The 21382-nt window shown below is 33.9% G+C and overlaps 3 protein-coding genes, 1 long non-coding RNA gene and 1 pseudogene across 5 annotated transcripts; 3 read left to right on the plus strand and 2 right to left on the minus strand.

The window, feature by feature from the left end:
* The first annotated feature begins 560 nt into the window (after nucleotides 1-560).
* On the plus strand, nucleotides 561-7456 carry LOC114382278 (arginine biosynthesis bifunctional protein ArgJ, chloroplastic-like). The gene is made up of 17 exons (XM_028341583.1): nucleotides 561-903; nucleotides 1035-1139; nucleotides 1320-1443; nucleotides 1511-1584; nucleotides 2051-2095; nucleotides 2301-2351; nucleotides 2450-2518; nucleotides 2663-2721; nucleotides 2966-3035; nucleotides 3505-3585; nucleotides 3665-3751; nucleotides 4013-4135; nucleotides 4569-4631; nucleotides 5895-5972; nucleotides 6053-6198; nucleotides 6892-6962; nucleotides 7079-7456. The coding sequence occupies exons 1-17, from the start codon at nucleotides 838-840 to the stop codon at nucleotides 7159-7161; spliced, it is 1395 nt and encodes a 464-aa protein (XP_028197384.1). The 5' UTR covers nucleotides 561-837; the 3' UTR covers nucleotides 7162-7456.
* A 220-nt stretch (nucleotides 7457-7676) lies between these two features.
* Nucleotides 7677-11218, minus strand: LOC114382279 (annotated as a pseudogene).
* On the plus strand, nucleotides 7936-8526 carry LOC114382280. The gene is made up of 2 exons (XR_003660234.1): nucleotides 7936-8063; nucleotides 8162-8526. It is a non-coding gene; the product is annotated as an uncharacterized LOC114382280 (long non-coding RNA).
* Nucleotides 11219-12306: 1088 nt separating the features above from the next.
* LOC114382620 (probable histone H2B.3) lies at nucleotides 12307-12976 on the minus strand. Its single transcript, XM_028342176.1, has one exon. The coding sequence runs from the start codon at nucleotides 12876-12878 to the stop codon at nucleotides 12459-12461; it is 420 nt and encodes a 139-aa protein (XP_028197977.1). The 5' UTR covers nucleotides 12879-12976; the 3' UTR covers nucleotides 12307-12458.
* A 3294-nt stretch (nucleotides 12977-16270) lies between these two features.
* On the plus strand, nucleotides 16271-20192 carry LOC114382529. 2 transcript variants are annotated; one of them, XM_028342009.1, is made up of 4 exons: nucleotides 16271-16654; nucleotides 17889-18038; nucleotides 19131-19227; nucleotides 19676-20192. In XM_028342009.1, the coding sequence occupies exons 2-4, from the start codon at nucleotides 17976-17978 to the stop codon at nucleotides 19798-19800; spliced, it is 285 nt and encodes a 94-aa protein (XP_028197810.1). In that variant the 5' UTR covers nucleotides 16271-16654; nucleotides 17889-17975; the 3' UTR covers nucleotides 19801-20192. The 2 variants fall into 2 exon arrangements, 1 of the variants encoding a protein (XP_028197810.1); XR_003660258.1 differs by lacking the exon at nucleotides 17889-18038 and having other exon boundaries at nucleotides 16272-16654; nucleotides 19131-19229; nucleotides 19676-19779.
* Nucleotides 20193-21382: the final 1190 nt, after the last annotated feature.

The following is a 21382-nucleotide window of genomic DNA, read 5'->3' on the forward strand; positions in this document are numbered from 1 at the left end:
CAAAATTAGCCCTAGAATTATTGAGACTAGTTAACAGTTTTCCGCACACAATTATTTTAATTTAAATAATTAATGTGTGGATTGAGAATAATATGTATATTATTAATAAGAGAGAGAAAGAAATGCAACATAACATTTATAATTTATATTAAAGGATTGTAAATAGGTATTTAATAAAAAATAATATACAAGACAATTTAAAAAGAGTCCTGTAATAAAGGACAGATAAATTTTTCAAAAAAATTAAGATAGTACTATAAATCAAATGTCTTTAATTTTTAGAGTAAAAATCTCACTTTTCATTTTTTTTTAACTAGAAATTCTCAACACAGTTTTTATCGGTATATGCATCTAATACGATTTATTTGTAATTAATTAAAAATATCTCTTGATCAACATAATTACTTTTTAAAATGAACGAATTCCAAGAATTACTACAAGCTTGACATTATCAGTTCATTTTGATAAGAAAAAATGAATAATAAGTGTCCCTGTACCAACTTAATTATTTAAAAACACTCTTCATAGTATAAAATTATGTGCAATCTTTTTTAAAAAAAATACACAACAACCCTTGAAAGAGTGTTTTCTGACTCATCTGAGTGTTAACTATTTGTCCGCCTTGTTCTCGGTGTTTAACTGTGTCCCTGGGTGGAAGAATCTGCGCAGCTGCCAAAACGTTACTACATTTGAGAGAAGTAACGCCGAAACTCCAGCAACATAGTAGAGTATTTATTAGCTACACACGGAGTTCACTAACCTTCCCCGCTTCTGATCAAAATCAAACTGCGAAAACCCTAAAACCCTAGTACATTACATTTGAGAAAGAAAAAAAAAATGTATTCGTGTATTCCTCAGCATCTTTTTCTGCACCTTCACTTGGCATCTTCCCCAAACCCAAAGGTCACTCTTAGCTCTCTATTTCTCTCTTGTTCTTCTGATCATCAATGAATATTGGGTTTCTGTTCTTCAACGTATGTTCGGTTACCAAAAATCGCTGAGGTAACACATTCTTCAATTAACCTCTTCTGCAGGCGTTTAATTCTCCCCTACGCAATTTGAGGATCCGTGCCGTTTCAACCAAAGAGAATCACATACCAGCTGCTCCAATTTTTCTCCCCGAAGGACCTTGGAACCAGGTCACTTTCTAACTAATCATTCTTCTTCACTTATACATTGCCTTGTACGAATTTCTTTCAGAAACTTTCTCTTATAACGCCACATTCTTACGATTTCACTGATATTGTTACATGAAGTGGAAAATAATTGACTCTGTTTTGTTCGCAAGCATCTGAGAGCGTTTCATTTTGAGCATTCAGATTCCAGGTGGAGTTACTGCTGCCGAGGGATTCAAAGCTGCGGGAATGTACGGAGGTTTACGTGCCAAAGGAGAAAAGCCTGATCTCGCGCTTGTCACCTGCGATGTTGATGCAGTATCTGCAGGTTCGTTACGTTTTGCTGATTTTGTGTTTGGTTTGCACTTCACGTGATTGAGTTGAATTTCTTTCAGGATCGTTTACAACAAATGTGGTTGCGGCTGCACCGGTGTTATACTGCAAAAGGACGTTGGATATTTCCAACACTGTAAGAGACTTTTTTGTTTCTTTCTTAGTTTGTGCTACGTAGTTTTCTTTACAAGCCGTTTTCATTGTCCATGGTTTTGTATGGTTAAACTTCTCTATAAGCAGTTAAGCACTTATAAGAGGAGAAAATAATTAGTCAAAATAAATTGAGTTTCTTCTATAAGTTAAAATCAACTTATGCATCCACACTTATAAAAGAAAATTAAAAGTTAAAATAAATTAAATTTCTTCTATAAGCTAAAATCAACTTATACATCTCAGATTTTGCTGAAGTTAGGTGAGAGGGGTTGTATAAATGTATAGTGATTTCTTTGATTCTCTCTTTCTGTTTGTTTGATCGGGTTTGTGTCAGGGAATGGGTGTTTGCTCATCCTTCAGTTAAGATTCCTATAGCATAACGTGTTTTCATTGAAGTCAATAGTTCTTGCTTGGTTGCTCGCTAATTAATCAGTTTTGTAACATTTCAGGCACGTGCTGTGTTAACTAATGCAGGTCAAGCAAATGCAGCGACGGTAGGCCACCGAAACTCTTTGTTTTGTGTGTCTGTGTGTAGTATTTAATGAATAGTCTACTGAAGTGTTGTTTCACTATAGTCACTTCAGATCATTGATGAATGTTTTTCCATGAGTGTAGTTCGTTCAACTTTTTCTTTTTACAATTTTTGAGTGACATTCAAAAAAAAAAAGCTGTTGAGGTTGAGGCCTTTCATGTCTCCAGGGCAAAGAAGGTTACCAGGACATGATAGAATGTGTGGAAAGCCTTGCTAAGGTATGCATCATTTCATTGTGTTAAACTGATTTTGATTATAGTGCTCCATGTAGATTGAGTTGCTACTTAGTATTTGCTGCAAATGTTCATAATTGCAGCTATTGAAAGTGAAGCCAGAAGAAGTATTAATTGAATCCACTGGTGTAATTGGTCAAAGAATAAAAAAGGTAAATGCATAGACTGCATATTGGGTTTTATATCCTGTCTGCTTGTGTCCTTTGTGATATTTCTTTCTGTCATATGGACAAAGCATTTCAACAAACTTAAATTCTGTTGTTTTCAATGTTATATACTTCTCATTTTATTTGCAGGGGGCACTTTTGAACTCACTTCCCACTCTAGTAAATTCACTGTCATCTTCAGTTGAGGGGTAATTCCTGTGTTGTGATTTAATTTTACTTTCAATTTGTATAATTGGCATGCAATCATGTTAAGGAATTCGCATTTTTTTTACGTGTGATTATTATATGACCTTTGTATTTGTGTAGTTTTCTTTTTGCCTTCCTCTCACCATTTTGGTTTCTTAATCTTTGAAAAGTATATAGCTCTGAACAACACTTGCTGTGTCTACTTTTCATTCCTTTTTTCATCAAATCTTATTAGCTTGCATTCAGGGCAGATTCTGCAGCTGTGGCAATCACCACTACAGATCTTGTTAGCAAGAGTGTGGCAATTGAGTCTCTGGTATTTCTTGTTACTATTTTTTGCTCACTTGTTTTAAGTTGATACAACTAGTTTGTATGTAACTGTTTTATTAGCACACATACATATATAGATAAACGCACACATTTGACATTTGTATGGATGCATGCATTTAGTCGTATGGATAAATCATAAAAGGGCCTTGTTCAGTTCACTGGAATGAGTTGTTGATATGTATAGGGTCAGCATTCAGCAGCCCAAAAGTTAATAGGTCTAATTTAAAAACGAACCTATAACTTAACTGTTTTGGAGATTTCTATATTGATATGTTTGATAGCTTTCCATAATTCTGTGAAGCTGTAATTTCTCAGACAAACCTTAACTCTTGGAGTTTGGGGAATTAACTTCACGAAACATGCTTGGTTCATTCCCAAATTCTATATCTGTTTGCTAATTTGAAGATTGAGAACAAAGATAGATAATCTTATTATTATTGTTGGGTGTTGGTTAGATTGGAGGAACTAAGGTCAGAGTTGGGGGAATGGCAAAAGGTTCTGGAATGATCCACCCAAATATGGCTACCATGCTTGGGGTATGTTTTACTTGATGCTTCTTTCTTATTTGGAATATATAGATTTAACTGTCCGTTCCTTGAATTTTATCTACTGTAGGTAATAACAACTGATGCCCGGTTAACCAGTGATGTTTGGAGAAAGATGGTGCAGGTTGCTGTAAACCGAAGTTTCAACCAGATAACTGTATGTGTTTTTCATGCTTTTTCTGGATATTATGAATTCAGTTAGTGATATATTGGTGCTACATTATCAATTATAAAATAATTCTTTTCAGCATTTTCCCTATTTTAAAATGCAAAAACATGTTGCTACAATTTCACAATTGTAATTATAGCATTCTATGTCAAAAGATTATTAGCCAATTTAATGTGGTGCCATCCGAAGCTTTTGCCCCCAATTTTTGGATTGTAATTGATTCCTATGTTTTGCATTATTTTGCTACAGGTAGATGGAGATACTAGTACTAATGATACTGTTATTGCCTTGGCTAGTGGGTTGTCTGGGCTTGGTTGCATATCTTCTCTAGACAGTGATGAGGCTATTCAACTTCAGGCATGCCTAGATGCGGTAAAGTTGACCTTGTACCATACTACAATTTCATCACTATTTTGTCATCTCATATTTTCATTCTTTTCCTTTGAACAAACTAATATATTGATGTACTTAAACTCTTGCTCCCTTGCTGGAAGCTTCACCTTTCTAGTAAAACTGGCAAATGAATTACTATGACTGTTTTGCTGGAAGTAGTATCATAGTCCATTTGGAATCAGATATTCAGTAATATGCAGGGGGGGTGTAAGCATAACACCCATTTCTTTTTCTGGTAAATGATGTTGTAACCCCCCTGCTCCCATTCATTTCAAGAAAAAAGGCCTGCAAAAATGCCTGAAACTCCTTTTTGTCATCCTTTATTCCAACCTCCTTCAGATGTAAGCATAATTTATTCTTCAAAAGTACCCAGTCAGAAAATGTGAAGTTTTGAGTTGATTGTTCTTTCCAGGTAATGCAAGGTCTTGCCAAATCAATAGCTTGGGATGGGGAAGGAGCAACATGCCTCGTTGAGGTATTTTTTTGTGTCAAGGATAAGGATATTTGCATCATGACTGTTGATTTATGTGACTGTTGTTTTATATTCCAATATTAATCCTCCACAGTCCTTGTGCATGAATCATGATTGAAACTTTCTTTACTCTTTTAACAAAACAAGTGATAGTTTTCATCCTGCCTTGTTTTCGAAGAACCTCATCAATTCAAATATTTGTTAATTAATGAATAAAAATGCAGGGTCTGAGTGATAAATAAAATCAAAATAAATTTAAATAATATATCCCCCATTGTTTCTCCACTTTCTTATATTTTTCCTCCATCCTTATCACCACTGCCTTTTCTGTTATAACTGATTTTCTTGTCTCATTTTCTCTGCCTTTTCTTATTGATAAAGAAAATTCATAGCGAATGAAGCTCGGTGAAACTTATAAATCAGAAAAGATACACTGGATCTAGATAGAAAAAAGGAAACAAAAACAATATGCACTCTGAACTACTCCCTCTATTCCTATTTATAAGATCCAAGTTTGAAATGGGACTTTTTCCTTTTTATAAGACCCAATCTATAATGTTCCTTGCAGTAATTATTTTTAGACTAGAAATACCCCTAATTAAAAGAAGAGAGAATGTATTGACAAACAATTAGAAGAGAGAGGAGTATTAATGACAAGGATAGTTTGGGAAAAAGTTATAAATTAAAGAAAAATTTATTTCTATCAACTAAATTAACCACTTTCATTAATCTTGATTAATTAAGTAATTGAGTCTTATAAATAGGAATGGAGGGAGTAACCAACAATATGTAGCTCTGCTACCCAATGACTGACCATTTTCACATTGGAGACTTGGAAAGTGTTGCAACTTGAAGATTTAATGATCACTTCTTCCAATGTGGATCTATGCGACCATTTAATCTGTCACTGGGAGAAGCTAATCTGAACAACTCAACAACCAATCTCAAGATTTAACAGATTTGAGAAATTTATTGGGGGAAAAATGTGAAACCAAAAAGAGGAGGCGACAGTCCTGAATTCTTACAGAGGGAAGCTAACAAGAGAAAGAGGGGCCCTTTCTTTTTATGCATACATGTGCATATGCTTTCTTTAGTAAGATAAATAAGCCATTGCTGATGTCTTACATGGCCACTTAGTTATTCAATCCAACTCTTATTGTCAATTTCTGTGTGATTTTGAAGTCTGTTGATGTTGCTTAGCCAAAATGTTGACTTAGTCTTGATTGATATGGCTATTTTTCATCAAATTCCATCTTCACTTTGCAGGTCTGTGTGACTGGTGCAAATAGTGAGGCTGAAGCTGCAAAAGTTGCGCGTTCAGTTGCATCATCTTCACTTGTAAAGGCATGATAATTGAACTAAAGAAATCTTTTACATTTTTCAATCCGGCTTAAGTCTAATTATCCAACCTAATGTTTCATCAGGCTGCTATATATGGTAGAGACCCCAATTGGGGACGCATTGCTGCTGCAGCTGGTTACTCGGGGGTTTCATTCCATCAAGATTTACTTAGGGTAGAGCTGGGGGATATTTTACTAATGGATGGCGGGGAACCACAATTATTTGACCGGTAGGATTTCTGTTTTTGGTTATTTTACTTGCATTTGCAAATTAGTAAAAAAAGAAAAAAATATTTTCTGACATTTTATCTACATTCAAGCCTTGAAACCAACCAATTACCTTTTTTCTCCAATACCAGTTAGTAAATGGACAAAATCTGATGCTGTGGAAGAGTATCACTTTCCATTTCTATTGCATGAAGGAAACTGTTTACTTATAACATCAATCATTCAGCCAAATTATTAATATGTCCACATAATAAAATAAAAAGCTCAAGAATGAAAGGAAAGTAGAATAACATTGATCCTTTGATTAGATTCACATGTTTTTCCATCAAACACTAGCAGTAGAACTTTGTAGCAAGAAATTGCCTGCTAAATATTAAGTTTTACTTTTCTAATAATGCCGTTGTCAGCTATATTACACTTTGTCTTCCAAAAGAAAACAGTCTGTTTCCTTTTCTTGTCAAAATAATAATAATTGCAATTTAATATTCAATTTTAATTGCTAAGATGATGCTTATATCTAACAAATGTTAGATCATGTAATTTATTGATCCATAGTCCATCCAATTATCTTGTACATTTTTATTAGTATTTTCTTATGTGCAAGTCTTCTTTGTCCATTCACTTTAGAATCCACCCATGGCTGCATCTTTGTTATGCTTTATTATGCAAACTCTTAAAGCTTGTAATCGTGGCAGGCACGCGGCTAGTAGTTATCTTAGAAAGGCTGGGGAGACTCACGACACGGTTAAAATTCAGATATCAGTTGGTAAGTTATAGCCTGCGAACAGTACTTTTTTTTTTCTTTTTCTTTTTAAGCCGTCTGGAATAAATATCCATGTATATTATCATACTTACTAATTTATATTCATTTCATACTAACAGGCAATGGACCAGGACGTGGACAAGCATGGGGATGTGATTTAAGCTACGATTATGTTAAAATAAATGCTGAGTACACAACATAGGCAAAAGGAAACCTCACACGTACATTGGCATAGTGATGGGGATTGGATTATGATCTAATTAGATATTATTCAGGATTTCAATTTTGATTTCATATTTAGGGATGTTATTTTGAATTTATGGTAATTAGTCTGCATTATCTTATTCAGGATTTGGTTGGAATTTGATTTACCTTTATCTTTATCTTATGTTTAGGAATTTCATCTTTACTTTTGTTGTTTCATGAACAAACTCTCATAAGCATAGTACTCTGCAATCTGCACTTATAGTAGTACTCGAGCTTCCTTATTCACCTCATTTCTCGTCATATAGCGTTTGATTGTGCACTTGATAGCGGTCATCAACAAGACCGGTAAAAAATTGTGCTGCTTAAATCAGTGTAAAAAGATTGTTATTATAATATGTTCATGAGGAGCCTTCAATTTGTCAAGTGTCCACAAACAGCACATGATTAGATTCTGCACAAACAGCACATGATTAGATTCTGCACAAACAGTCAACCAAAAGACTGCACTGCTACCTAGAAGCCCATAAATGATGGTATAAAAAAAATTGCTCCACGAATTATTTAACAAAAAAGGTATGAATCGTGCATTAGGCTGCTTTTAGTGGTACATTGGATGTTCTAACAGCCTTGATCGATCTATTCATATCACAATATAACAGGAAATTATCTATTTATGCAGTCTCAGTATACGACACAACCAAGCATGTTACAGCGCGTCTCCAATAGGCCAGTGAACCTTTGTGTGAATGATGTTTTTAAGTAGTAACTAGTTCCATAGTAGGAATCATGGTTAACAGCATTAAGATCATCTAATTCAGAGGAAGCTTCAAACACTTCATCATGAGAATGCAACCACCTATTTCGATACAGTTTGCCTTTGCTGCTGCCTCTTTTGGAGTAACTGACCTTTTGGCCCTTTCCATTTTTCTTTTGACTCTTCTTGATCCTGGGTTTCTGCTGTTTCTTGTTTTTTACAGTATGTGATAACAATGTAGGTACCGGATCAGACACATCAGGGGCCCATGTCACAGTCAATTTCATTTGTGATCCACCCTCTTTCTCACGACCACCTTTCATGGCAGATACATGCTTTGGAGGTGCCTGTAGTGTAAAGCACAGAGAAAAAGAAAATCATAAGCAAATGCTACTAAAAATAGCTGCCAATAATGTATGCCCAAAGACCAAACTGCATTCTATCTGTGGAACTTCCCCTAATCATCGCTTCTATCTGTTGAACCAAGAACGGGAAATGCTGAGACACTGTAGCAACATAACAATCTGTAAACTAAACCTACCAACGTTTGTTTATTTATTTATTTATTTTGCAATAGAAACATCTATACTTCATCAACAGAAAAAACCCAAATCATAAGTACGGAAAACAACAAGACTCTTCAACCACCCTGTGTTCTATTTTGGGTTGGAACGTTAAATTTGAGATAAACTACAGTCTACAGCATGCAACATACGAAGCAGCCATAACGTTCTAGCCTATTATTGCAATGAAAAAGCACATGCCACACTACCCAAGGGTAGGACCATATCTTCGTTGTTGAAATATGCAAAAAGGGGGGCTCAGGTATTTACAGACACTAGTTACACAATTTGCAAAGTGCTAAATAACAAGAAATGTTTGTGTAAATGCACAGCATTTAATACACCAACTGATGCACTAGGCTGGAACACACAAGCAACAATTCAGTTTAAACATCCTCTAAATGAAGATAAGTCAAACAGTCCATTCCGCCATTAATTTTATGCGTTTCTTCATTAAAAAAAAAAACGCATTGCAGACAATCTTTACGTAGGATATCAAAACTAACCCTCATTTAACAAAATAACATGCAGAAAATCAAAATTAAGAACTTACTGGTAAAAATACTGAGCACGAGTAGTTTTCGCGTGGAGACTGCTTAGAGGGTGATGCATCAGCCTCCTCATCAGACGAGCTTGAAGGCAGCATCATATCAGGACAAGGAAAGGTTGAACACTCTTTCAAGCACTTTATCTCTAATTTGGTTTTTGCAGTTCAAAACCTCCACGTAAGTTCACCTCTCCCACAGCACAATTACCAATATGATCCCCTTCAGATGCATGTTCCGACTTCTGAGCATCATGTATATGTAATGACTCACTAAAAGTACCTTCTAGCTTACCTATGATGTTGTCATACACAGCATTAACAGGAGAGCGCGTGTCCATCATTTGTATTACGCACTACAAGCAACAAAGGACAAAACAAATTATTTGATGAACAATAAAATACTAGCGAACCCCAATGCCCGGAAGCTCCTCGCTAAGCGAAGGTATAGGGGAGGGTAATTATACACAGCCTTATCCTTGCATATGCAAAAAGGCTGTTTCTTGATTTCAACCCATGACCAGCTAATCACCAAGACACAACTTTACCAGGGTTCGTCCTCTATTTGATGAATAATAAAAAATATATATATTACTAATAATCTTCACACAGAAGCCTTAACAAGTAAACCATTCCACACACATATTGTGCTCATGATTAGGAAGAAATCAAAGAGCTATAAAGAGAAATTAATCGAGATATCATGACTAAGAGCTATATATTGGCGACCTTCGAAAATCCTAATGAAATTTGAATTAAATTACCAAATATGTAAACCCTGAGAAGATTCCATCTTTCCGAAAAAAAAAAGCAACACATTCTATCCGATTCAAACGGCCTAAAACTTCATCTGCTAAAACCATTACCCGCCTATTTGATATTTAAACCACTGATGTGTTTTTTTGGCAACATTTAAACAACTAATTTGATGATCTTATTTCTACACTAAAAATTAAGTCAAGTAAGATTTCTCACACAGAATTAAATAATAACTTTTTAACATTACATCCTAGAATAACTAAATGGATAAATGGTTTTTTTAAAAAAATACTAGATCATACAAGAGATTCGAATACAGCATCAAATAACACAGCCATTAACACCAAGTATTATTCCATTAAGTACAAACATGTTTTAACACATGCCACGGGTATCAGACAGTTTTCATTGAATTCAGACCCCATACTGTAAATGTCGGCGTTTACAGCTGCAAAACTTCCACGTTCCTTGAAGTCAACGCAATACCGAGTGTTACCGAGTGTTAGAAAGATGTTCTACCATGAAAATTTGTGATAGAGTTAGTTATCATTCTAAAAGCATTTAATGTGGTGATTATTATAATGGAATTGTGGTTATTATATATGTTTGATAGACCTTTAAACATCAAAAAACACTAAATAAAATATAGAATATTCAGATTTAAGTTTATTATTTCCTTTCTTTCTTTTAAAAACTGTCCTTAATCTGGATTTGAGACTATGGAATGTCTTCAAGAACAAAAAAAAAAGAAATAACTCTAAATATTTTACATTTTATTTAATGTTTCTTGATATTTAAAGGCTATGTGCATTACCTATTAAACATGTACATTAACCGTAATTCCACTCCAATAATCACTACAATAACCATCAGAATAACTGTTTCTAAGATGATAACTATCCCTGTGGCAGCATTTTTTTCCTAACACCGAGAGAAACAAAAACACCTCGATTCCCAAATTCGTCGGCCAAAAATAGAGGAAACCGAAACAGGTATTTCCAAAACAAACAAAACCACGAACACCGAAAAAAACAGAAGAAAGAAAAAGTCGTAATGTTAACTAAGACTACAACGCCGATCACTTTTTTCGAGATGTTTGAGACGATGAGAGGAGCATCCACAGTGGAATACGGCCAAGGAAGGGACCAAATGGCGTAGAAGGAGTCCGAAGGGAAGCAAAGGAATCGTCGAAGCCCTATTTTCTCACACCGAAATCCCAAAGCCTCTGAGATTTCAACCGCAACAGCATTCGGTCAAGTCAAAGATCACTGAACGTTCGAAGGAGAGATTCGAGGGTTCTGGAAAGATTAGAATGAAAATAAATAAATAAATAAAATTAAGATAAGAATTAATTCATAGCAGAGACTCGTCGTAGATCTGGGTAATCTAGCGAAGAAGGAAAAACGCGTCAACGGAATGGAATTTGGAGCTATAATGAGAAATTCTATTTATAGTTGGTGCTGGGAGGGAATGGGAAAAGTCAGAACAAATCTGGACGTACACGTGTCGGTGTATTTTTGTGGATATGCTTAACACTTACGGTGTCAAAGCCCAATATTCACTAAATTTTACATTTTCAGCCCATATATATAGAGAAAAGGCGTGTTGACGGTTTGGAATTTTCATATTTTTCTATAAAAAAAAAAAGGCAAAAGCACAATTCTTTCCGTATTCTTGGGAAATAGTTTGACAATATTACTTATGCAGTATCTCTTACTGTAAAATCTCAAAGCATCCCATCCTCTTAGGAGTGTGATACTGTGATCGGAGTTCGCAAGAGTTTGAAAATTTGAAATGTACATAAATGGCAAGGGAAGGAAACCCATATACAGACCCAAAATATAATTTAGTCAAATAGTAGTAATCAACTACAATTTGTATTTCTCTATTGTTATTAAGTTGTAACTGATCCGAAAATGAACGACCCCCAACATTTGATATTCTTTTCCGTAAATGATAAGGGCAAAGTCTATTTTGAAAGGCATTGAAATATTGAATTAGGTCTCCCAAGTCCCAACAATCCAGCAACATAAAAAAATAAGAATCCGGACTCCAGCAGTCAGAAAATTTCCCCATTCTATGTTTTCAACTGATCGCAACCGTTAACATAGATACGATCAATTATGATTTATTTTGATAAATTTAATTCAATATATCAATATTCATTCAAAAGTTTAAATACACAAATACTGAGAATCAATTTCTAAAAATAGGCTGCGATAATTATTCCAGCACGTCCATTAAGCAGCCAAAATACATTCAAGCCCTCACCGATCTTCCGAAACAACGAAAACCACATCCTTCAAAACGGCGTTCATTTCGAAAATCAGAAAACAATAGCCAAAAAACAAAGAATAGTGTGAACTGTTGTTCTTCAAATTGCGGCAAACAGAGCGAAAATTAGGGAACGATATGATCAAATTGACACAACCCCACACTCCTCTTATCTATTATACATCTTAAGAGTCAATCCAACAACCCTAACCCTAATCACCGCCCAAACCATAAACAAAAAGGACGAAAAAGTAATCCACAGTCATGCAATTATAATTATTCAAACGAAACCTTCCATTAACAACTGTTCAGATCATTACATCTACAAACTAATTTTTAAGAAAAGAAATCCACAGAAAACCCTAGATCTGCAACACAACCGCCTAACAAACCCTAATTCAAGAGCTGGTAAACTTGGTAACCGCCTTGGTCCCTTCAGAAACGGCGTGTTTGGCCAATTCACCAGGGAGCACGAGACGCACGGCGGTCTGGATCTCCCTCGAGGTGATGGTGGGCTTCTTGTTGTAGCGAGCCAAACGCGACGCTTCCTGGGCGAGCTTCTCGAAGATGTCGTTGATGAAGCTGTTCATGATGCCCATGGCCTTGCTGGAAATACCAATGTCGGGGTGAACCTGCTTGAGGACCTTGAAGATGTAGATCTTGTAGGTCTCCACGCTCTTCTTCGTGCGCTTCTTCTTCTTCTCGCTCCCTCCTTCCTTCGAGATCTTCTTCTCCGCCTTCGGCTTCTTCTCCGCCGGTGCCTTCTCCGCCGCTGGCTTCTTCTCCGCCGGCTTCTTCTCTGCCTTTGCCGGAGCCATTAGGAAAATCAGAGACTTCGAAAAAAGGTTTTGGCTATGCTTTCGTGTTGGTAATGAGGGTGAGTGCTATGAAATGCGATGAGTAATAGGATGAAAGAGTGGAAGTATATATAGGGATAAGAGATGGGTTCTTATTGGAGGATACACTGTCACGCGGATCGATGACGTGTCCAGTTGCATCTTCCTTTTTTTAACGGCTGAGATTTCACCGTATCGGTTTCAGCTTGCGTAATCCGCAGTCGAGTTTGGAGTAGTTTACTCACTTTCACTTACTGCACTTGCTAGGAGCGCAAACTTGGGGAACGTTTCAAGTTTTTTTTTTTTTTAAATAATAATATTTTTTGGATTCGGTATACAAAAACCCTCCCTAAACGAATCGATTATGCATAATAAAGGTGTTAACACTCCATAATATTCTTCCTAAGATGGGTACCTCTAATTAATTAAATAGATTATTTTTAATTTTTAAAACATTTATCTCACTCGAACTTATTTACTAAAAAGATAATTTTTTTTATTATGTTTGTTTATTTTTATTATTATTATTATGAAAAAAGGATGGTTAACATATATTTTTTAGCTCAACAATAATGGTCCTTTGCTCCTATATGTATTTTTAGATGCAATCAGACATCAAACATAGTTTTTTGTAAATAAATATTTTTGTTTGCTGGACTAAATTGAATATTCACAAGTTTCATGTACATCGCATACTTGTTTTATGATAATTCTTTAGGCTTGTGATATGAAAACTTTTTGCTCAAAAGAAAAATATTGATTGAGTTCAGATTGCATCAAGTAGTAACAATTTTTTTGCCAATGACAAAACCTACATTATTTCTCTTGCACAGACTCCTAGAGACAACATACTTCTTGTACTCTTTTATTGTTATTTTCAAGTCTTCAACTTTTTGTTCAAGAGAAAAACATATATAAAATTTATGACAATTGTATTAGTGATAAGAATAATGTAATTTATTGAAATCAGTTGTACATTCTATTAATCCATGACAAATTGTTATTAAACTCGATGCGAATGACCTTTTAAATTTTGGCAGAATGTTGCCACATTTTAAATGTTTAAAAGTAGTATTTACCTAGAGTAATTTTTTTCAATTCCATGAATAGATGCTTCCAAGTCTAAACTTATAATTGTACCATGATGTGTACTTGTTTCCTTGGATGTACAATTTTGATTTGGAATTATTATCGTATCATTAGTGTTGTACATAATTTCTTATCACAAGACTCATTCACATTGATATTAAAGTTTGGTTTAATAGGTTCTTCTTCATTGATTTCGTCTATGTCATACTCCTATCTTGAAAATGATCTTTGGACTTTTTGGTGTGGCAACTTACTCAACAAAGACAATACTCTTAAAGCATTGCTTATGTTCTAATTTCATTCATTAGTAACTTTTTTTTTGTTTAGAAAGTCAAGTGATTGATTTAATCAATGAAAAAAGTCATATTATTTTTCCTCAAAAGATCTTTAAGACTTACACTATTCTTTTGTAGTTGTTTGCTCTTCATCTATTTGTTCATGATAACAAAACATATAATTGGACATAACAATAATAGTAAGTCAACAATCTTAAGTAACATATTTTTGCATAATCACACCGAATCACATTATAATGACAATAAAGGGTTAGATTTGTATTTTTATTTCTATTCTTAGGTTGTACATTATTAAATCATTTATTTACGAAAAAAAGGCATGTTACATAATAGACAATTTTTTTTTGTGTTGGTTTAATAGGTTCTTAATAGTATCACTACAAACATATAATGATATGTGTCTATTTATGTATCTCTTGACTTGAAATGGTGAGAACAAGTTTAAAAAAGAATCTTAAAATATTTATTTATCTATTAGTTTGGTTAGTTTACATTTTTTTAAAATAAACATTTTCTTATTATTTTTATTTGTTGTAAATAAAATATGTGAATATTATCTTATTTTCATTATTATTAGTTACAGGTCCATGTACAAATGTCATAATTTAGTTTCCAAGTGTAAATAATAAAATGTTATGAAGTTTCTAATGTGTTTTTTCCCCACTAGTCTATGGTTTGCTTATAAAAGAAACTTAATTGCACTTGTGATAATATTATTGTTATCCATCTAGATTTAATTAGTTTATAGATTAGGAGAGTATGAATAAGACCATTTTTTGCTATTTTAATTTCTATAAGAATTTTTATGAATTTGTAAGTTATTTGTTTTAGAATTTTATTTTAATTTTAGTTAAATCTAATATTTTATTGCTATATTTTGTTATACTTTGATTTTACAAATCACAAAATCTATTTAAGTAACGAATCATATTTTGTAAGCCTATTTTTTAAAATTAATTTTAATTCAAGAAAAACAAATTCAAATTATACTACATAATGTGAGCGTACACTATCAGTACAAACTTATATATATATATATATATATATATATATATATATATATATATTATTAATACAATAATTGTAATTTTAATTCACAATTGTCAATCATGAGCTCTTGATGTGTCATTCATATTATATATAATTGCTTGTCTCGATATTCATACTCTATGTATATTTATTTTCTTAGTTCTACAATTTTTTAATCATTTCACTTATTTTAAAAGAGTTTATCAATTTGTAATTTATTATGTGACAAGGTAGATTAATTAATTTTTTTATTTCATGATAAATTAATTATTCATGTTATTGTTAATAACAACTTTTAGAGTAATATACACGTTATCATTACTTTAAATGATCTTAATTATAAATAAATTACTAATGAGTTTTACAACAACAAAATTCAAGATGAACAATATTTCAATAATTATGAATACTTAATTTTTTTTGTTCGGGACACTAAAGATTAATCTTAGGAAGCCTAGAGAATTATCATGTTTTAAGAGAATTTTTTTTTATGTTCATAACTTATTCCTCTTTACATTTTGCAATCCAATGGACAAGAAACAATTCTTCAAGCTCAAGTTGACATTGCTAAATCATAATATTATATAAAATTTTAATACTTAGACTAAATAACAATTTTGATGGCACTTTAAATATGAGGCCCTGGTGGTCGCTCACCTTGATTCGTATTGAAAGTTATCACCCTTGCATGCATGTCAAGTAACTTATTATTCACATATGAAGGTTCAAGAGTCCATACAAATAAAAGTAGAAAGAAAAACAGCCACACCATAAAAAAAAAAAATTAATTGTAATAAAAAAAAGATACTATTGAACCTATTTTAAAATAAAAAAGCACAAATCACATTTGACTGCAAGATTTAAAAACTCACCCAAATTTTAGTACAGAATAAAAAAATCACATTTGAATCCTTATTATGTTTTAAAAAGGCACGTGTGGAGCGTCATTTAGTTTAAAAATCACGTGAGCCGAATTTGTCCAAGTCCCGCAAGCCCAAATATCAGTTATCTCCTCCACAGTAACCCTAAATCTGAAACAACCTTGACTCCGCTCTGCCACGGCTGAGAAAATAGCGACGCGGAAACACGCCCGTCTTCACGATCCTGCGATCCAGCGCGGCGTGTCCAGCGATTCCGCTCTCCGACGAGTCTGCGCAGGCTCAAGAGTCGCGAGGCCAGCCGCCGGTGAAGAATCGCGCGATTCGTCTGGAAATCGCGATTCAAGCACGATTCATCCCCGATAAAGATATTCAACCACGATTCAGGAACAAAAACGAGACAACCTCCGATTCGTATCGGGAGCAGCTGGAATCGTATCGAATCGTGCGATACGTATCGTGAATAGTATGATACTTTCCACTCTGACAAAGGAGTTGAATGATACAGAAAATTATCATGTTTGTGAAAATAACTATAGGATAAAATAATTGCTCTAAATAATACATAGAATCATAGATAAGCAAACTCATTATCAAAATTTTTGGCATATGCTTTATCATGTACAGGAATGTTTTCCATATCTTCTTCTCTCATGCAATATAATTTGATATACTCGCTTTTTCTTAGATGTTTTTAGTGTACATATATGAGATGAACATATATCCTTATATGCTATCCAATGTAAATGTAATTCTTTTTCTCTTTTGTTTTGATGATTTGATTATTTTACATTGGCTATAATCAATTGTGTTGGACAGTATAATCTCCTTTCATATCTGTCACATGCTAAATTGCTAATGCTTTCAAGTACTGACTACTTTATGTGTTTCACTCATTCCAATGATTATATTTTGAATATGATGAATCGGTGAATATGATTGATCTTCCAATGTTGTGATTATAGATTATACCTCTGGACTAAGGATCATAGGTAACAAGTTTAGTAAATGCTAATTTTTTTTTATCTCAAAATTTACAAACATTAGCAATCTTCCAACTTTTGGATGGGAGTACGTTATGGCTTGTGATAAAATTAAAAACAACATGATGTGGAGCTTAGGGAATGGGAAGCATATTAATTTGTAGCAGGGTCATTGGATTCCTTATATTAGCTATTTGCTCAATATAGCTTTAGGCCTGTACCTAGACAATTGGTTTATAAAAAAGCTTGCAGGTACTTGTCACCCAGCGGTGGAGGAACTTGCAAGAATTTTTTTATTTACTGTCTCAAGAAACAATTGATAAAATGGTAGATAATGCTCCTCATCAAAACACTAACAATATGGAATGGTCTGGATGGGAGCAGTGGATGATTTTTTCAACATGAAATCAGTGTGCCAAATCTTGAATACCAATGCCACCAAAAGTCAAAACCAAGTGGTCAAGGGAATTTATCTGATTGGGAGCCATGCCATCCTACTGTCATGTAGCCTTTCTATTTTGGAAGTTAATACAAGTCAATTTTTCATTCTTGAGACTGCATTTGCAAAAGCATTTAATTTTTGGGTGCTAACAAACATCAATGGATTGTGTTCTCTCTAGTCATATTCTGTCGAGAACCTCTGTATTTTACAAAGTAGTGTCCATAAGACTGCTAACACCTAAGATGTGACTTGGCTGTTAATTTTCAATATCACAGGCAATTAGTTCAACCGGAAATTTAATACGATGCTAGAGCAATTAAGCCCACTTTTTTGAATCTCTATAATGGTATTCCTTTCTGTGTATGATCAAAATCAAATCAACGTCAACCTCAGGCGCATGCCAGCATTGCTCTTGGAATAAAACGGTATATCCTTCAATTTAATAGCATCATGCTGATTGCACATTCTCGAGCTTAAAAGTAATCTGTGCAGGAGTAGAACCCATCCTTGAAATGATGAAACCCTGTGGTATCTCTAATTATGATTTCTTTCAATACTCGAGATGTACTTGGTTGCAGAGTGGCAATCTCCACAAACTCTCAAGTTTTGAACACCCGGATTGGAACCCCTAATATGGTACCTTTGGAAGTCCAAATGCAATTTTCAGCTTCTCACTATGCCATAAAAAAAGCTGTCCTTTCAACTCCTCTCCCACATCATGCAACACAAATGCAAGATCTGGCACATAGCCAGTCAACTTCATTTTGTTCTCCAAGACATTTAGTTTTTCATGTATATAAACCAAATAGGGTGCAATCTGTCTCTCAATCTAAACTCATGCACCACACTTTTTATTTCAAACCAACTATATCCAGGTGTCTACATTATTTTCTTTAATTGATTTTTGGATCATAGCAACATGATCCCGTCTGTTTTGTGCTGCATAAACATTAGCCAATTGAACATATCCAGTTGCAATAGTTGGATCAAGCTCAAGCAGATTATTGGCAGTAAACTCAGCCATGTGTAAAGCTTAAAGGCATGCTTATTATCAAATCTACATGCATGCATAGTGTTCTGGCTTAGTTTCAATTCCTAAATCCCAAGATCTATCAAGAAGGTCAACCATGCATGCATTTGTTAAACTATTGGACCTTAATCTGGAATTTTGTGTTTGCTTGATCCTGTGGTGATGATTGTGATAGCATACGGTTCCCTTCCCTTTACCTTTGGTGTGTTTTCTATTAGATTTTTCTGGAATCACAATGTGGCTTCTGCTTCCTTCAGTTTGATTCTTATTTGGCTCTAGTTATTTCTAATGCTTCTGCATAATGAAATCCAAATTCAATTATACGTTTATGATTATGATTTTACACAATGAGTTTAAACTTGAACCGTTAATGACAAGCTTAACTAATTCCAGTTCTTTTGGAACTTAGAAATGGTGTTGGGTTTGCAATTAATCAGTACTGTATTCAGATTTTGACTTCAGTAATCATTGTTTCTATTTCATTCAGTTGAAAATGAAGTTTCTTGATTGGTACCTGAAGATTGGGGTTGTGTCGGCTCTGGTTGGGGCTTCTATGGAGTTGTTCATGATCAAAACTGGATTCTGTGTGAGAACTTTCCTTTCTTATTGATTTTCCATTTGATGCTCTTATTTTTGCTTCTTTTTTAATGTGATATGACCTTTTGAGTTGTCTAATAGCAGGTTATTGATTTTGGTTACTAGAGTAGTGTCTTGATTATTATATTGCCTCCAGTACTACTAGTTAGTAGATACACAATTCAATAATGTTGTGAATCTGATTTTTGGGAAGCATCCATGGTCTTCCAATGAGAACAATATTTGGGAAATATCATGTACTCTGTCATACATGGCTTTTTACATTATTTCTCTTGATCAAATTGCCCAATCAACATAATATTTTGCATATGAAGAGAATTTAATTATTGTTTTCTTAGGTATTGTGATAGCTCCCGTGATTTTTTTTTCATCGAAGGATTTAGACTTTATAAAAATTTGAATGTTTCAATTTTTCCTTGCCTTGTTTTTGTACAGATGACAAAGTAACTGTTTTGGAGTCAGAAAAGCGTGCCTGGGAGAATTCGCCTGATGCTCAGGCAATTAGAGAAGCTCTAAACCCCTGGAGACAGATTGACACAGAAAAAACAAAGAAGTCCTGACTCAATTATGAATCATTTTCTTAAAATCCATGAGTGATTTTAAAGAACTCAAAGTGTTATGTGAGAATGTGCGGAAATAAACTAATAACATTTGGACTAGCTATTCTGTTATGAAAGTGGATCTGGTATATTACCATCCAACAACCTTGATTGCTACATCTTGTCGGCTAGACTCCAAATCATGGGCAACTCTGGGATGGCTCACACAACCTTCAATTTTGCTATCTGGCTTTGAGTGTTGAATTTATTTTATTTGACTCTTGAATAAGTGCGCAGTGTTTTCTTGGTAATATGGTACATATACAACACTGAGACAAGCACACGTGTGCTAACATTATTCTCAACTAAAAAAAAAAATACAAATGTTTCTTAATTTGTTTCCCTGGCTGACATTTACCTCTTATGTGCAAGTCTTTCAAAGTAGTCTCATTCTTCTACAATTTCAGTTGACATTTACTTTAGCCAATCTTTACTTAATCTCCTTCAGGCAAAGGAGAAAAGCATTTTAGGGCTGCTTCTTACACACATCATAGAGCTTCCACATTGCGATCCACTTGTTTCTTGTCATCTTCATGACTGTCACCTTTGTCTATTCTTACTAAAGCACATTTAAGCGTATTTTCATTAAGATGGGAATAGCAAGTAGCTACTATGGTTGGGTAGAGACTAGAGATGATAAAGAGGCAGTTCGAATAAACTTCTCAATGAAGACTTACAGGAAAAGAAAATAAATCGAGTCATGCTCCAATCATAAGTTAATTAACTTGTGTACTTAAACCTTTTTATAACTTCTCAAATCTTACTTCTTTATAAGTTGAGATGTTTAACTTAAAGTGAAGTTTATTTTATTTCTTTGATTTTTTTATTTCTTCTCGTATAAGTGTATTTTGAGAAAATCGACTTAGAGTGTGCTTCAGAATTTGCACAAGTGCATAACAAAATGTTGCATTACTACGGTTCATTTCTTCTAAAAAAAGGGACAATATAAAGTATCAATGTTTATTCTATTTGGTGTTCCTTAGTACTATAAGTGGGTGTTTCTACTCCCTGATTCGAGTTTGAATTGCAATTGTTCCCCCGTATAAAAATGGTCATTGTTTCTTTCCTTTCGAGGATCTTTCTCAACGTTGAATGCTGTGGTAGTACGGTTTATTTTATATGTTTGAATGCTGTTTTCTGTTCACAAGAGTTTATTTATTGGCTCTCTATGAAGAAGAAATCTTTTCTTTTCAGTTTAATTCTTTTTATTGAAGGTGAAGGTGTGAAATATGTAGGTTTTGATGATGCTGAAAAGAATTCACTTGGTAATAATTGTCATCTTAAAAAAGGGAGGGAATGTGAATGTATGAATACAAGGTTTTGATGATGTCAAAGTAGAATCAAATAAGGTTGCTTCAACAAACATTCAAAGGTTAAACATTACTTTAAGATTAATTCAATGTCAATAAAAAGATAAGGTTTCAAACAATCTCACTGGTTGATTGGTTTTTGCCTCAAAACAAATTATTTCCAAGAGATCAAAGGCACTAGCCTCGTAATCGATTACCAGAGACAAATTTGGAAATAAGCTTTTCAAAAGGGT

Source organism: Glycine soja, chromosome 13 (assembly GCF_004193775.1).
Source record: "Glycine soja cultivar W05 chromosome 13, ASM419377v2, whole genome shotgun sequence".
NCBI classification, from domain to species: domain Eukaryota; kingdom Viridiplantae; phylum Streptophyta; class Magnoliopsida; order Fabales; family Fabaceae; genus Glycine; species Glycine soja.

Excerpts from the sequence above, each read along its gene's own strand:
- LOC114382278 (XM_028341583.1), top strand. The coding sequence starts at position 838 with ATGTATTCGTGTATTCCTCAGCATCTTTTTCTGCACCTTCACTTGGCA. Across the intron at positions 1,444-1,510 it reads TGTTGATGCAGTATCTGCAG|GATCGTTTACAACAAATGTG; the intron begins GTTCGTTACGTT and ends AATTTCTTTCAG. Across the intron at positions 1,585-2,050 it reads CGTTGGATATTTCCAACACT|GCACGTGCTGTGTTAACTAA; the intron begins GTAAGAGACTTT and ends GTAACATTTCAG.
- LOC114382620 (XM_028342176.1), bottom strand. The coding sequence starts at position 12,878 with ATGGCTCCGGCAAAGGCAGAGAAGAAGCCGGCGGAGAAGAAGCCAGCG.
- LOC114382529 (XM_028342009.1), top strand. The coding sequence starts at position 17,976 with ATGATCAAAATCAAATCAACGTCAACCTCAGGCGCATGCCAGCATTGC. Across the intron at positions 18,039-19,130 it reads ATTGCTCTTGGAATAAAACG|TTGAAAATGAAGTTTCTTGA; the intron begins GTATATCCTTCA and ends TATTTCATTCAG. Across the intron at positions 19,228-19,675 it reads CATGATCAAAACTGGATTCT|ATGACAAAGTAACTGTTTTG; the intron begins GTGTGAGAACTT and ends GTTTTTGTACAG.